Source organism: Centrocercus urophasianus, unplaced genomic scaffold (assembly GCF_019232065.1).
Source record: "Centrocercus urophasianus isolate 14NV4802_14NV808 unplaced genomic scaffold, USGS_Curo_1.0 seq_20, whole genome shotgun sequence".
Classification (NCBI taxonomy): Eukaryota; Metazoa; Chordata; class Aves; order Galliformes; family Phasianidae; genus Centrocercus; species Centrocercus urophasianus.
This window is the reverse complement of record NW_024884756.1, coordinates 14,905,561-14,923,030: the sequence shown is the minus strand read 5'-3', so window position 1 is coordinate 14,923,030 and position 17,470 is coordinate 14,905,561. Positions and strand designations below refer to the sequence as shown.

General features: G+C 41.2%; 1 protein-coding gene across 1 annotated transcript in view; it reads right to left on the bottom strand.

Annotated features, from left to right (window-relative positions):
• Nucleotides 1-17,470, bottom strand: part of LOC122162068 (titin-like) — a 236,491-nt gene that overhangs the window by 28,020 nt on the left and 191,001 nt on the right. Inside the window, exon 263 of the mRNA XM_042821962.1 lies at nucleotides 293-17,398. Within this exon, the coding sequence (XP_042677896.1) occupies nucleotides 293-17,398 (17,106 nt within the window). The remainder of the gene's footprint in view (nucleotides 1-292; nucleotides 17,399-17,470) is intronic.

Below are 17,470 nucleotides of genomic sequence, written 5' to 3'. Positions count from 1 at the left end.
TTTATGCTAGCAATTACACTGGATTGAGGGTTGGTTTTTGGTTTTTTTTTTTTTTTTTTTTTTTTTTTTGGTAATGAATTTGTATGTTAGAACATTTTCAGTAAAATGCAAACAAAATTTAAAATTTATGCTGTTGTTCAGCATTTTCTTTTGTAAAATCACAAACGCATCTACCACATATTTAATTTTCTTATTATAAACAGATTAAATATCTTTTATATTATTTTGAAATAAACATTTCAGAACATGCATTGTTATATGTTACAGAATTATTTTTTTTAGTGAAACATACCTGTTATTTTGGTTCCCTCCTTGGTCTCAGAAGGCACTCCAACACCATACTCATTCTCTCCAGAAACTCTGAAGTAGTAAATGGCACCTTCTTGTAAACCAGTTACTTTATATGACAGGCGATGACAATTATTCGTCACAGTGACCCATGCTTTCTTGCTAGCTTCTCGTTTTTCAATTACGTAGTTCTTCACAGGTGCCCCACCATCGTTATCAGGAACATCCCAAGATAACACAGCAGATTCTTTAGTTACATCTTTTGTTGTTACATGAGATGGCGGGCCAGGAGTGTCAAGAACTTTGACAACTAAAGTCAAGGTAACAGTGTTCAGGATGTTTTGCAATGTTAAAGTGTATTTTCCAGAATCATTTCTTGTTGCCTTTTCAATAGTAAGAGATGTGCGATTATGTGAAACATCAATGCTTGCTCGTGTACGGAGATCAGTATCTGGTTTGTTCCATGTTACATTTGGGACTGGTTTGCCTCTGAAAGGAACTGTCATTGTGAATGATTCACCAGCCTTTACAGTTAGTGTCTTTCGCATTTCACTGTCAATATCGAAAGCAGGTTCTTCCTCTCTTTCTTTTGCCAAGTGAGGTTCTGAGCTGTCACTTGGTTCACTGACACCCATTTTGTTGATGGATTTCACTCTGAAGACATATTCAGAGCCAGACACTAACCCACTTATGGTGTACTCTGTACCTCTTAAGTTCTGAATAGCAGTTGTCCAGTCAGTTTCATCAGTTTTCTTGTATTCAACTGTGTATGCAGTTACTGGAGAGCCTCCATCAAACAGTGGCTTTGTCCACCCAATTGTGATATTTGACCTTGTGGAATCCATAATCTTTGGTTTAGATGGGGGAGATGGCAAGAAGATTGGATCTTCTGCCCGAATTAATGGTGTGCTTTGGCTTGGAAGGCTGAGACCAGCAGCATTTTCTGCATAAACTCGGAATTCATATTCACATCCTTCACGGAGACCAGATGATTTCACTCTTAAATCATATACCGGCTTTTTGTTTACACGTATCCATCTTAGGCTAGTTTTCTCACGTCTTTCAATTATGTAGCCAGAGATCTCATTGCCTCCATCAGACTCAGGTCTTGCCCAGCACAAAGTTATTGAATCTTTGCTTACACTGGTGATCTCCAAAGAAGTAGGTGGACTTGGAACCGTAAATGGGTCTAAGGCTTTGACAGCAACACTTTCTAGAGGCTCACCAACACCATATTTGTTAACTCCCATCACTCTAAAAATATACTCATTACCCTTCAGCAGTTTTGTCACTTTACAGGATGTTGTCTTAAGCTCTCCTTCACAAATTGTCCATGCAATTCTGCTGGTCTCACGTTTTTCTACAACATAATAATCAATATCTGCACCTCCATTCTCTTGAGGAGGTCCCCATGATAAATGACACTTTTCAGCAGTAAGGCCAGTTATTTCTAGTGGGCCTGCTGGTGGGCCAGGTCTGTCAAGTACTTTGCAATTAATTGCCAAAGATTTTGTTCCTGCAACATTTTGTAATGTTAGTACATACTGTCCTGAATCACCTCGGATACAGTCCTTAACTGTTATTGCAGTAGCGTAATCTGTTGAGGCTATTTCAACTCTAGCTTTTCCCTCAAGTTCTTTGCCATCTTTTGTCCATGAAATTACTGGTATTGGCCGCCCTGCAATATCAGCATTGACTTTAAACACTTCTCCAGCTTTCACAACTACAACATCTCTGAATTTGACATCCATCATAATTCTTGGAGCCTCTACATCATCTTTTACGGTCACAGGTCCGGTTGATTCAGATGGCTGACTGAAGAGTCCAGCAGCATTCTTTGCAATCACACGGAATTCGTAACGCTGGTCTTCCGTAAGTCCACCTACATCAAAGTATGTTTCTTGCACATTTGTGAAATTACACTTTAACCAGCGACCATCTGGCATCTCTCTGCGCTCAATAATATATCCTGTTACTTTAGCTCCACCATCATATTCTGGTTTAGTCCATTTCAGTGAGACACATGTTCTTGTAATATTAGTAACTTCTGGTTGACCAGGAGGATCACACGGATCTCTTGCAGCAACTGGTTCACATGATTTACTGCATTTGCCTATGCCTGCAATGTTTTCGGCATACACACGATATTCATACATCAGACCTTCATCAAGACCTGTAACTTTCATCTGTGTATCAGTTATAAGACTTTTGTTGACTTTTGCCCAAAGAATGCTGCTTCTTTCTTTACGTTCCAAGTGATATCCTAGTACTCTGCTACCTCCATCGTTAACTGGTACCTGCCAAGTTACAATCATGAAAGCTTTAGTTGCATGTGCCACATGAGGAGTACCAGGAGGTCCTGGGGGCTTAAATGGATACTCTGCCACAACAGATGGAGAATTAACATGTGTGCTCTTCCCATAACGATTTTCTGCGCAAATACGGAACTGATATTCAGAACCGGTAGTAAGTCGTGATACTTTAATTGATGTTCTTGCAACTGCTGCAGATACTATGTCCCAGGTTGTTGTGGTAGTGTCTCGTTTCTCCACAATGTAATTGCTAATATGGCACCCACCATCATATTCTGGAGGTTTCCAAGACAAAGTTACACTATCAGCACTAACTTCATCAATATGAACATCAGTTGGTGGTCCTGGTCTGTCAAGAACAACTACAGTTAAAGAAGCAGTTGTTGATCCAGCAGAATTTGAAAGATGTAACTCATAATGTCCCAGATCTTCATGTGAAGCTTCCTTGATGGATAGTGAAGTTGAAGTCTTTGATGTCTGAACATTCACCCTGGTTGTCTCTTTTAAGGGATTCCCATCCTTCTTCCAGCAAATGGATGGAAGAGGTCGCCCTCTAAATGGCACATCAATCTTAAGATCATCTCCAGCTTTCACAGTGAATGTGTTGAAAAGGAGCTCAGCAGATGGCTGGATTTCAATATCTTTTGCAATGACTGGGACACCAAGTTCTCTTGGATCACTTTTCCCTTTTTCATTAGTAGCAATCACTCTGAAACTGTATTCTTCTCCCATAGTTAATCCTGTTATTGTTGCTTCTAATGTTTTTACTTGGGTACATGTGCTCCATTTCACACTTCCTTTAGTTTGCATTTCTACTATATAACCAGTAATTTTACTGCCACCATCACTCTCTGGCTTTTCCCATTTAATTGAAGCAGAGTTGCGAGTTACATCAACAAGAATGACCTTTGCAGGTGGAGAAGGTGGTTCTGAAGCCTTAATTGGCTCAGGTGTTTCTGCTGGTAAGCCAGCCCCATATTCATTTACAGCTAGAACACGGAAATAATAACTAGATCCTTCTTGTAGCTGAGTAATTTTGAAGGAATTCTTAGTGCAGTTATTTGTAATTGTGGCATATGCTTTTCTTGTAGATTCTCGCTTTTCAACTACATAGTTGGTAATTTTAGCTCCACCATCAATAAGTGGTGGTTCCCACGCCAGTGTTACAAAATCTTTTTTCACTTCTCTGACTGTCAGGTTCACTGGTGCACTAGGTGTATCAAGCACTCTGACATTAACAAAAGCTGTTTTTTTGCCACTGTTGTTCTCTAAAGTTAGATTGTATCTGCCACTATCAAATCGATTCACATTGTCAATTACCAACATTGTATAGGAACTAGTGACTTCGATCTGAGCTCGATCACTAATTGTTCCTTCTGCTTTCTCCCATTTAACTTCAGGTTCTGGTCTTCCTTTGATAGTGACAAACAGACGTAAGGTACCACTGGCACGTACAATGACTACTTTTCTGAGATCTGCATCAAGTTCAATTTCAGGAGGTTCAGTCTTGTCCGCTGCTATAACTGTGCCAGGTATAGTAGCAGGTTCTCCTACTCCTTCTGAGTTGATGGCACAGATGCGGAAGTTGTACTCCTGGTTCTCTTTAAGTTTTGTTACAGTGAATTGTTTTGCTTGTAGCCCTGTTGGTGGGGTGCAAGTAGTCCATTCATCAGCAGCTGCTTCTTTTGCTTCTACTACATATCCCTTAACTGGAGCACCACCATCATAAATGGGCTTACCCCAGGCAAGAGAAACTGATGACCTGGAAGTATCTGTAACCTTTGGATTGCTTGGTGGACCTGGTGGATATAATACATCACAAGCACGATAGAAAATGGACGGCTCACTGGGTTCCCCTACACCAGCAGCATTTTCAGCAGAAACTCTAAATTCATAGAAATGCCCATCAGTAAGACCTGTTACTCGGAATCGCAATTCTGTCAGCCGTTTCTTATTGCATTTGGTCCACCGGACACCATCTTTGTCTCGTTTTTCAAGTATGTATCCTTCAATTTCAGCTCCCCCATTGTCTTCTGGACGACTCCACGTTACAACCATTGAGTCTTTTGTGATCGCTGAAACTTCAGGTGTTGAAGGAGGACCGGGGGGTCTGTATGGATTACAAGCCACAACTGGCTCAGATTCCAAGGGTTCTCCTGTTCCATATTTGTTCACTGCCATTACACGGAAAATGTACTCATTGCCAGCAAGGAGTCTAGTTACTTTGTGGCTAAGGGCCTGCACATCTGTAGCTACTTGTGTCCATGAAAGCCTGCTTGTCTCTCTCTTCTCAATGATATAATGTGAGATACTGGAACCACCATCATGTAAAGGCGGAGCCCATGCCAAGTAGCATTTTTCTGCTGTTACACCTGTAACCTTCAAAGGCCCTTCTGGAGGTCCTGGCCTATCTAGCACTTTTACAGTAATAGGTATAGATTTTGTGCCACCAACGTTTCTGAGGTTAAGAGTATAGTGACCTCCATCTACTCTTACACAGTCTTTGACTGTAAGAGTTGTTTTCTGAATAGTAGATTTAATTTCCATTCTTGCAGTTGTTTCTTCAAGATCTTTACCATCTTTTGACCATGTAATGTCAGGAATAGGTTTGCCATGAATATCAGCCTCAAGAATAAAGGTTTCTCCAGCATGAACAACAATGACATCTCTGTATTTAGGATCCAGAGAAGCTCCCGGTGCTTCAATTTCATCTCTGGCTGTAATGGGCCCTGTACTTTCAGATGGTTCACTCAAGCAACCAGCTGCATTTCTTGCAATGACTCTGAATTCATATCGTTGGTCTTCGACAAGACCACTTACTGTAAACTCTGTTTCTAAAACATTTGTAAAGCTGGCTTTCATCCACCGACCGTCTGGTAGTTCTTTCTTTTCTACAATATATCCAGTTATTTTGCTTCCACCATCATATTCTGGCTTCTTCCACCTCAGTGTAATGTTATTTCTTGTAACAACAATTGCCTCTGGGCGGCCAGGTGGGTCACATGGGTCTCGGGCAACATATAACTCTGATACTTTGCTGACTTTGCCAACGCCAACAATGTTTTCAGCAGAAACTCTGAACTCATATTCAAGACCTTCTTCAAGGCCATCTGTTTTATATGTGGTGTCTGCAATGAGTGACTTGTTCTGTTTTATCCAAAGAATGCTGTTCTTATCTTTACGTTCAAGATGGTAGCCAAGAACTTTGCTTCCTCCATCATTAACTGGTTCATTCCATTGTACAATCATATGGTCCTTGGAAGCTGCTGTTACAAATGGGGTTCCAGGTGGCCCAGGCACCTTGTAGGGGTATTGCACAACAACTGGCTTAGAGTCCAAAGGAGAGCTCTTTCCATATCTATTTTCAGCAGAAATCCTGAACTGGTATTCAGAACCTGTCTTAAGCTTTGTTGCTTTGATAGTTGTTCTTGCAACAGTTGCTGACACAATATTCCATGTGGTAGTGCTGGTGTCACGCTTTTCTACTATATAGTTACTTATCTGACAGCCACCAGTATAATCAGGTGGATCCCATGATAAAACAACAAAGTCTGCGCTAACTTCATCAAAGCGCACAGGTCCTCGTGGTGGGCCAGGTTTTTCCAGTACAATTATACTCAATTGCTCACTTGCTGTGCCTGCTGTGTTTGATGCCGTTACTGTATATTTACCGAAGTCCTCTTTGTTGCTTTCTTTAATATGTAGAATAGTTGACGTTGATGTATTCTCAATATTTAATCTGGTTGTTTGTTTCAGTGGCTGTTCATCTTTTGTCCAAGTAATAGTAGGTTTTGGTCTACCTATAAATGGTACTTCTACTTTCAAATCTTCTCCAGCCTGTACACTGTATGTATTAAACATCAACTTAAAACTTGGCTCAATTGTCAAGTCTTTAGCTATCACAGGAACCCCAAGTGCTCTGGGATCACTTTTGCCTTTTTCATTGTAGGCAATCACATGGAATTGATATTCTTGGCCTGGACTCAGACCAGAAACAACTGCACTGCATGTTTTGGTCTCACTAACAACACTCCATTTTTCTGTTCCTTTAGGCAGCATTTCAACAATGTATCCCAAAATTCTGCTACCTCCATCATGTTCTGGTTTTTCCCATGTAAGTGATGCACTTCTCTGAGTAACGTCAGTGAGTGTTACTTTCCCAGGAGGCAGAGGTGGCTCAGAGGCTTTCACAGCATCTGCTGTTTCAGCTGGAACACCAATTCCAAATTCATTCTCAGCCATGACTCTGAAGTAATAGATTGCTCCTTCTGTAAGATTTTCAACTTTAAAGCTTGTCTTGCCACACTTTGCGCTTACATTTGCAAATGCCTTCCTGGTTGACTCACGTTTGTCTATTACGTAGTTCTTTACCTTTGCACCACCATCAATAATTGGAGGTTCCCAAGATAGTACAGCAGAATCCTTCTTTATATCCTTTACTATTAAGTTTTGTGGTGGTCCTGGCGTATCTAAGACTTTCACTATAACAAAAGCAGATTTAGAACCACTGCTGTTCTCCAACTTTAGAATATACTTTCCAGCATCATTTCTGTCACAGTTGTCAATTGAGAGTTGTGTGTAGTTTACGCCTTTATCAATTTGAACTTTTTCTGTGAATTCACCTTCTTCTCGAGACCATGTGATGTCAGGTATTGGTCGTCCCCTGAATGGTATGTGGATCCTAGCAGAGCCACCAGCTCTAACCACTATCCCTTTCCTTAGCTCTGAATCAATATCAAGTTCTGGAGCTTCAAGTTTGTCTTCTGGTTTAATAGTACCAGGAACTGATGCAGCCTCTCCTACACCAACCTTGTTGAGAGCACAAACTCGTAGTTTATATTCCTGATGTTCAGTAAGCTTTTTGATTTCAAATCGTGTGGCACGTATACCTGTCTGTGGAGTAACAAGTGACCATTCATCTTCATCTGCTTTGCAGATTTCTACAAGATATCCCTGGATTTCACAGCCACCATCATAAATAGGTTTACTCCAGCCAAGTGTAACTGAACTTTTAGTGGTATCCACAACATGGGCATTTGTAGGCGGACCAGGCTTGAACATGGGGTCACAGGCTTTAAAGTAAGGGGAAACTTGGCTTGGCTCACCCAATCCAGCAGCATTTTCAGCAGAAACTCTGAATTCATACTCATGATCCTCTGTTAATCCTGTAACTCTTAGTCGCAGATCTGTAATTCGTCGTTTATTGCATTTTATCCATCTGATACCTGCTCGATCTCTCTTTTCTACAATATACCCTATGATTTCACTACCACCATCACTATCTGGTCGGCTCCAGCAGACAGTCATAGAATCCTTTGTGATGTTGGTGATTTCCAAGGCCTTTGGTGGACTAGGAACCACAAATGGATTTTTCATCATTACAGGCACAGATTCCAGCGGTTCACCAACTCCGTATTTGTTAACAGCCATAATACGGAAAATATATTCATTTCCTTCCAAAAGTTTTGTTACTTTCAGCATTGTAGGTAGAACCTCTGAAGCAACAACAGTCCATGCTAGGCGACTAGTTTCTCTCTTCTCTACAATATAATGAGAAATATCACTGCCACCATCATGAAGAGGAGGAGACCATGCCAATGAACATTTTTCAGCTGTAACTCCGGTTACTTGGACAGGGCCCACAGGAGGGCCTGGTCTATCCAGGACTTTTACGTTTACTGGTACTGTCTTTGTTCCTGCAACATTAGAGGCTTCTAAAATAAACTGCCCACCATCAATTCTAATAGCATCTTTTACAATTATTAATGCACTGAAATCTGTGTTCTTTATCTCATATCTAGCAGTTTCCTCAAGCTCTTTATCTCCTTTGTACCACTTAATGGTTGGTAGTGGCTTTCCATGAACATCAGCCTCAAGTCTGAATGTATCACCAGCATTTACAACAATTGTCTCTTTGTACTTTGGATCCATTGAAATTCGTGGAAGTTCAACTTCATCCCTTGCTGTTATTGGTCCTGTACTGTCAGAAGGTTTACTTATTGCACCTGCAGCATTCTTTGCAATGACTCTAAATTCGTATCTTTGGTCTTCGGTAAGCCCTGTTACAGTGAACTGAGTTTCAATGATATTTGTGAAACTAGCTTTCATCCAGCGACCATCTGGTAAGTCACGTTTCTCTACAATATACCCAGTAATTTTACTTCCACCATCATATTCTGGTTTGGTCCACTGTAGAGTAATAGAGCTTCTTTTTATTATTATAGCTTCTGGGCGACCTGGAGGATCACATGGATCACGAGCTACGTAGCACTCAGAAACTTTACTTGTTTTACCTATACCAACAATATTTTCTGCAGAAACTCTAAATTCATATTCAATTCCTTCTTCGAGGTTCGTTGTCTTAAAACTTGTGTCCTGAATAATAGTCTTATTCACTTTAGTCCATAAGATGCTGTTCTTCTCCTTTCTCTCAAGATGGTAGCCCAGTACCTTACTGCCACCATCATTTATTGGTTCATGCCATTGTACGACCATGGAGTCTTTTGTAACTATTGTCACAAATGGTGTGCCAGGAGGTCCAGGTTCTTTGTATGGGTACTGTGCTACAACTGGTGCAGATTCCAATGCAAAGCTCTGCCCATACCTGTTCTCAGCAAATATTCTGAACTGATATTCTGAACCAGTTTTTAGTTTAGTCACCTTTAGTACAGTTCTTGCAACAGTAGCTGAAACTGTTTCCCATACAGTGGTTGTTGTATCTCTCTTGTGAACAACATAGTTGGTGATTTGACAGCCACCTGTGTATGCTGGAGGATTCCATGACAAGGTAACACTTTCTGCACTTATTTCATCAAACTTCACAGGTCCAACTGGAGGGTCAGGTTTGTCTAGAGTTATAATTTCAATAGAGGCAGTCTTCTGCCCAACAACATTGGCCACTGTGATTTCGTAAGTACCAGTGTCCTCTTTGCTAGTTTCTTTAATATTCAGTACAGTGAGATCTGGCACATCACTGACATTGACTCTTGTTGTCTGCCTTAGTGTCTGGCCATCTTTTACCCAGGTAACAGTTGGTTTAGGTCGACCTGAAACTGGTACTTCTACTTTCAGATCTTGTCCCACTTGGATACTGTAACTGTGAAAAGCGGGCCTTACATCAGGTTCAATCACCAAGTCTTTGGCAACTACTGGAACCGCAAGTGCTCTAGGATCACTCTTACCCTTTTCATTTACAGCCATTACTCTAAAAAGATATTCTTCCCCTTGAGTTAAGTTAGTAATAACTGCTTCAAGTGTTTTCACACGAGCACACTCTGACCACTTCTCACTACCCTTTGCTTGCATTTCAACAATATATTGTATGATTTTGCTGCCACCATCATGTTCAGGTTTTGCCCAGCTTAGTGAAACACTGTTTCTTGTGACATCATCCACTGTTATTTTCCCAGGAGGCTGAGGAACTTCAGCAACTTTAATTGGGTCACTGGTTTCTGCAGGGAGGCCAATTCCATATTCATTCTCAGCAGAGATTCTAAAGAAATAATAGCAGCCCTCCTGAAGTTGATCTACTTTCCATGAAGTCTTGTGGCAGTTTGTTACAACAGCTGCATATGCCTTTCTTGTTGCTTCACGCTTTTCAATAATGTAATTCTTTATTTTTGCTCCACCATCCAAGAGAGGAGGCTCCCAGGAAAGTGAAACAGAGTCTTTAGTGATCTCTCTGATTTTTAAATTAATAGGTGCACTTGGAGTATCCAGTACTCTTACACTGACAAAAGCAGACTTTGTTCCACTGCTGTTTTCTAAAGTCAGGGTATATTTTCCAGTATCAAATCTGTTGACATTGTCTAGAACAAGGGAAGTAAAGCTGCTAGTGGTGTCAATAATGGCTGCCTCTCTGATCTCACCATCCACTTTACCCCATTTTACTTCAGGTGTTGGACGACCTCTGATGGGAACAAACAGTCTCAAGGAACCTCCTGCCCGCACGTTTACGATCTTCCTTAATTCCATGTCAAGGTCAAGGTCTGGAGCCTCCATCTTTTCTTCCACAATAACAGAACCAGGAACATCTGCATGATCTCCAACTCCTGCTTTATTAACTGCACAGACACGGAATTTGTATTCATGTTTTTCCACTAGTTTTTCTACTTCCATATGGGTGTTCTTAATTCCAGTTGGAGGGGTACAAATTGCCCACTCACCATCACTTACATCACATTTTTCTACAATGTATCCCTGAATTTCAGAGCCACCATCATAGATAGGTTTACTCCATGAAAGGAAAACTGATGATCTTGTAACATCCACAACCTTAGGATTGTTGGGTGGTCCTGGCTTATAAATAGGATCACATGCCTTATAGTAAGTAGAAGGTAGGCTTGGTTCACTGAGACCAGCAGCATTTTCAGCTGAAACTCTGTACTCATAATTATGACTTTCGATCAGCCCAGTCACTCTGTATCGCAGTTCACTTATCAGGCGTTTGTTACATCTTGTCCAGCGAATACCTTCCTTGTCCCGTTTTTCAAGGACATAGCCTAGGATTTCACTACCTCCATCCGAGGCTGGCCTTTCCCAAACAACTATCATAGAATCCTTGGTAATGGCTGTGACTTCTGGAGCCTTTGGTGGAAGTGGCACTACAAATGGGTTCTTTGCAAGTACTGGTTCAGATTCAAGAGGTTCACCAACGCCATATTTGTTTACTGCCATGATACGGAAAACGTATTCATTTCCTTCTAAAAGTTTAGTTACTTTGCAACTGAGCGTTTGCACATTTGAATCAACGACAGTCCAAACCAGGCGACTGGTTTCCCTTTTTTCCACAACATAATGTGAAATATCACTACCGCCATCTTGTAGTGGAGGTTTCCATGATAACATACATTTTTCAGCAGTGACACCTGTAATCTCAACAGGTCCTTCTGGTGGTCCAGGTCTATCAAGGACTTTGACATGAACAGGAACTTTCTTTTCGCCCGCAACGTTCTTTGCAAATAGCACATACTGACCACTGTCAACTCTAATAGCTTCCTTCACACTGAGACTTGTTGCAAAATCCGTACTTTTAATTTCCATACGAGCAGTGTTTGTGAGCTCATGATCACCTTTTAGCCACTGAATGGAAGGTATTGGTTTGCCATGAACATCAGCTTCCAACTTGAATGATTCACCAGCATGTACTACAATTGTGTCTTTGTATTTTGGATCCATAGTTATATGAGGTGGTTCTACTTCATCTCTTGCTGTAATGGCACCCGAGCTCTCAGACGGCTCACTGAAAACACCTGCAGCATTTCGTGCTATAACACGGAACTCATATCTCTGGTTTTCAACCAGACCAGTTACTTCAAATTGGGTATCGATTACATTTGTAAAACTTGCTTTCATCCAGCGACCATCAGGTAGTTCTTTCTTTTCAACAACATAACCTGTAATCTTACTTCCACCATCATATATAGGTTTCTTCCACTGAAGTGTTACTGAACTTCTTGTGACAATTAAAGGTTCTGGACGTCCGGGAGGGTCACATGGGTCATGTGCCGTATAGCATTCAGATGCTCTACTTGCTTTTCCAATACCTACTATGTTTTCTGCATAAACTCTGAACTCATATTCAAGACCCTCCTCAAGGCCAGTTGTCTTAAATTTGGTATCTGGAATAGGTGTCCTATTCAGCTTAGCCCACAGAATGCTATTTCTCTCCTTGCGCTCCAAGTGATACCCAATGATCTTGCTACCACCATCATTGACTGGTTCATTCCATTGTACCACCATGCTGTCTTTTGATGTGCTCGTTACAAAAGGCGTTCCAGGTGGACCAGGAAGTTTAAATGGGTATTGGGCTACAACTGGCTCTGAAGTGAGATAGGTGCTCTTCCCATATCTGTTTTCAGCTGTGATTCTGAATTGATATTCACAGCCAGTCTTTAATCTACACGCTTTTATCGTTGTTCTTGCAACAGTAGCAGACACAATCTGCCAAATGGTGGTGGAAGTGTCTCTTTTTTCTACAATATAATTATTAATGGAGCTACCACCATCATATTTGGGTGGCTCCCAAGAAATGGTAATACTATCTGCTGTTACTTCATCTACTTTGACTGGTCCAGTTGGGGGTCCTGGTTTATCAAGGACAACAATATTTAAGGTCTCAGTTGCTTCACCTGCAGAATTCGTAAGTTTAACTAAATATGCTCCCACATCTTCTCTGCATGCTTCTTTTATCGTTAACACTGTGTTATTTTCCGAACTTTCTGCATTGACTCTGGTAGTTTGCTTCAATGCCACATTGTCTTTATGCCAAAAGACTGCTGGTTTGGGTCGACCAACAAAAGGAACATCAACCTTTAAGTCCTCTCCTGCTAGAACACTGAAAGTAGTGAACAGTAGTTTGAAAGCTGGTGGAATCACAAGGTCTTTTGCAACAACTGGTATACCCAGCTGGCGAGGATCACTGACACCTTTTTCATTCTGAGCTGAAACACGGAAAGTGTATTCTTCACCTTGGATCAATCCTGTGATAGTGGCTTCAGTAACTTTTACTGTAGCACAAGTTGACCACTTTTCACTGCCTTTGCTTTGCATTTCTACAATATAACCCAGAATTCTGCTACCACCATCATGCTCAGGTTTTTCCCAAGATAAGGATACGCTATTTCTTGTCACATCCAACAAAGTTATCTTTCCTGGTGGAAGTGGTCTTTCTGATACTTTCACAGATTCTGAAGTTTCAACTGGAAGGCCTATTCCATATTCATTTTCAGCTAGGACTCTGAAGTAGTAATTGCAGCCTTCTTGCAGTGAATCAACTTTCCAGCTGGTCTTGTGGCAATTGGCATTAACAGTTGAATAAGCTTTTCTTGTTGATTCACGCTTTTCAACAATGTAATTTTTTATTTTAGAGCCACCATCTATGAGAGGAGGCTCCCATGTGAGTGTAACTGATGACTTTGTAACTTCTTTTATTTTCAAATCTTGAGGTGCCCCTGGAGTATCAAGTACTCTGACATTCACAAATGCTGACTTACTACCTGAGCTGTTTTCAATTGTCAACATGTATTTGCCACTATCAAATCTATTTACATTTTCAACAATAAGTAGAGTATAAGAGCTTGTTGATTCAATGGTTGCTCTATCCAGAGATTCCCCATGTTCTCTCGTCCATTTTACCTCTGGTGCTGGTCTTCCTTTAATTGGAACAAAGAGTCTTAGAGTACAGCAGGCTCTGATAGTTACAACTTTACGAAGTTCTGCATCAAGTTCAATCTCTGGGGGTAGCAGTCTTTCTTCAGCTTTAGGAGTCCCAGGAACAAGAGCAGGTTCCCCAAGACCTTCAGAATTCATAGCATATATCCGGATTTTATACTCTTGGTTTTCTTTTAGGTCAGTGATAGTAAAAGAAGTGGCCTTTAGTCCTACTGGAGGAGTTACAATCTTCCACTCATCTTCCTCAGGTAGTGCGATCTCAACCATATAACCTGTGATCTCTGAACCACCATCGTATATTGGTTTATTCCATGCTATTGTAATAGAGGACTTGCTGCTATCCAAAACACGAGGATTACCTGGGGGACCAGGCTTAAATACAGTATCACAAGCTTTATAGAATGGACTAGTTGGGCTTGGCTCACTAACTCCAGCAGCATTTTCAGCCATGACTCTGTATTCATATTCATGACCTTCTGTCAGTCCGGACACTTTGTAACGTAAGTCAGTAACAACTCGCTTGTTACATTTTACCCACCGAAGACCAGCTCTGTCACGTCGTTCCACAATGTAGTTAGTTATTGGGCTCCCACCATCAGAATCAGGATGGCCCCAGCAGACAACCATAGAATCTTTTGTTATTGCTGTAACTTCAGGTGTTTTAGGTGGATCAGGTGGCACATATGGATTTACTGCAAGAACTGGCTCTGATTCAAGAGGCTCACCAACTCCGTATTTGTTAACAGCCATAACACGGAACACATACTCATTGCCCTTCAACAGCTTAGTAACCTTCAGTTTAGTCAGCGGAACTTCAGTGGCTACAGCTGTCCATGCCAATCTACTGGTTTCACGTTTTTCAACCACATAGTGGTCAATCTTTGCTCCTCCATCATCCAGAGGAGGTAACCATGACAGCACACATTTTTCTGCAGTGACTTCGGACACAGCCAATGGCCCTTCTGGAGGACCAGGTCTATCAAGAACCTTAACATTGAAGATATGCTTGGCAAAGCCACCAGGATTTGTTGCAGTAAGTGTATAGGCACCGCCGTCTCTTCTTGAAGAATCTTTATTGATAAGAACAGTAGAAAAGTCTGCTGTCTTTATTTCTAGTTTTGCTGTGTCTTGAAGTTCTTTTTCTCCTTTTGTCCATACCATAGCTGGTGGAGGGCGACCTGATACATCAGCCTCAAGTCTGAAAACTTCACCCGCTTTCAGCACTAAGGTGTCTTTATATTTAGCATCCACGCTTATCCTTGGTGCTTCAATGTCATCTCTACAAGTTATTGCATCTGATGGCTCAGAGGGCTGACTCACAGCCCCACCAGCATTTCTAGCAATCACACGGAATTCATAGGCAGCATCTTCTGTCAAACCACTGACAGTGAATTCAGTCTCTAATATGTTGCTGAAATTAGCCTTCAGCCAACGGCCATTAGGAAGATCTCTTTTTTCAACAGTGTAGCCAGTTATCTTAAAACCTCCATTATATTCCGGTTTAGTCCACTTCAATGTCACTGCGTGTCTTGTAATGTTCAGAGGTACTGGCTTACCAGGTGGATCTATTGGGTCTAAAGCAAATACAGGCTCAGATGGCTTGCTTGGCCTACTCTTGCCAGCCAGATTTTCTGCTATAACACGGAATTCATATGCAATGCCATCACTAAGTCCAGTTGATTTAAAGATATTGCCTGATACCAGCATTTTACTTACAGTCTGCCAAAGAATGCTATTTCGTTCTTTCCTTTCAATGTGATAACCCAGAATTGGGCTTCCACCATCAGTAATTGGCTCATTCCAGCTAATGGTCATAGTTTCTTTGGTGACTGCAATCACCTGAGGAGTACCAGGTGGCCCAGGCACCTTAAATGGATAGTTGGCAACTACAGATTCTGAAGTAATGGCTGGACCAGTTCCATACCTGTTTTGAGCTTTGACTCGGAACTGATACTCAACTCCAGTATTAAGACGAGTGGCTTTAAACGTAGTACGTATCACTGTGGTTGCCAGTTCAGTCCATGTGGTACTGTCAGTTTGACGCATCTCTACGACATAATTACTTATTGGTACACCTCCATCATTCAAAGGAGGCTGCCATGAAAACGTTACAAAGTCAGAAGAAATTTCATCAAATTTGATTGGTCCTGTAGGAGGTCCAGGTATATCATGAACTTGAACTGTAATAACTTCACTAACTTCTCCCACAATATTTTTAGCTGACAGTGGATATCGACCACTATCACTTCGTGTACATTCATTGATGTTCAGTATGGTTGCCGTTGCAGTATTTTCATAATTTACCCTTTGTGTTTGCTTAAGTATCTGGTCTTCTTTCTTCCAAGTCACAGTTGGCCTTGGACGACCAAGCACAGGGATTTCAATCTTGATATTGTCACCAGCTTTGGCGATGACTGTTTTCTGGTAGATACTACGAAGGTCAAACTCTGGAAGCATTGTTTGTTCCTTGATAATAACTGGTCTGCTTTCTCTTGGGGCACTTCTCCCAGCACTGTTAACCGCCATAACCTGGAAAGTATACTCTTCATTTTCAGTTAGATTCTTCACTACACAATCCAATGTTTTCACAGTTGTAATGTGTGCCCATTGGTTTGTTCCTTTTCTCTGTGCTTCAATTACATATCCAGTGATCTTGCTGCCGCCATCATGTTCTGGTTTTGGCCAAGCCAGGCTAACTGAGTTTCGTGTTACATCCATAATATTAAGACTGTCAGGTGGTGACGGTGCCTCAGAAGCCCTTACTGGTTCTGCAGTTTCAGCTGGTTCACCAATACCAAACTCGTTTTCAGCCAACACTCTGAAATAGTATTCACATCCCTCAGACAAATTAGGAATCCTGAAAGAACACTTCTGGCACTTTGTTGTGACTGTTGAATATGCTTTACGAGTTGATTCACGTTTCTCAACAATATAGTTTGTTATACGGGAACCACCATCTATCAGAGGCATATCCCATTGGAGGGTGATGCTGTCCTTGGTGATTTCTCTAGGTTTAAGGTTTATTGGTGGACCTGGTGTATCCAAGACTTTCACATTTACAAAACCAGTCTTCTTACCAGCAGCATTTTCAAGTGTCAATACGTATTTTCCTGCATCATATCTGGTGCACTCTGTGACAATCAAGAGTGTAAAAGAGTCTGTATTTTCAATACTAGCACGTCCTTTGAGTGGAACATCATCTTTTGTCCATGTAATTTCTGGAGTTGGACGTCCTTTAATAGGCACAAAAATCCGAATAGTTAACCCAGCTCTGACAACAAGTGTTCTTCTTAGCTCAGCGTCTAATTCAAAGTCAGGAATTTCTTCCCGCTCTTTGATTTCCACATTGGGAATTAGTGCTGGTTCACCAGTACCTACAGCATTCATGGCAGAGATTCTGAAATTGTATTTGGCTCCTGTCTGCAGATGAGCAACAACAAATTGAGTGATTCTTAAAGCAGTCCCTGTCGTGTCTTTTACCCATTCTTCTTCTCCTTCCTTTTGATGCTCCACTATGTAACCAATGATGTCAAGACCACCATCATAGTGAGGCTTGCCCCAGGCTAAAGATGCACTTGTCTTTGTAGTATCAGTCACTCTTGGATTTGCGGGTGGACCAGGTGGGTCTGAAAAATGAGGAAAAGATAAAATACCACATTATGTTACATCATAAGAGTAAATAACTCTTATACTGTCTA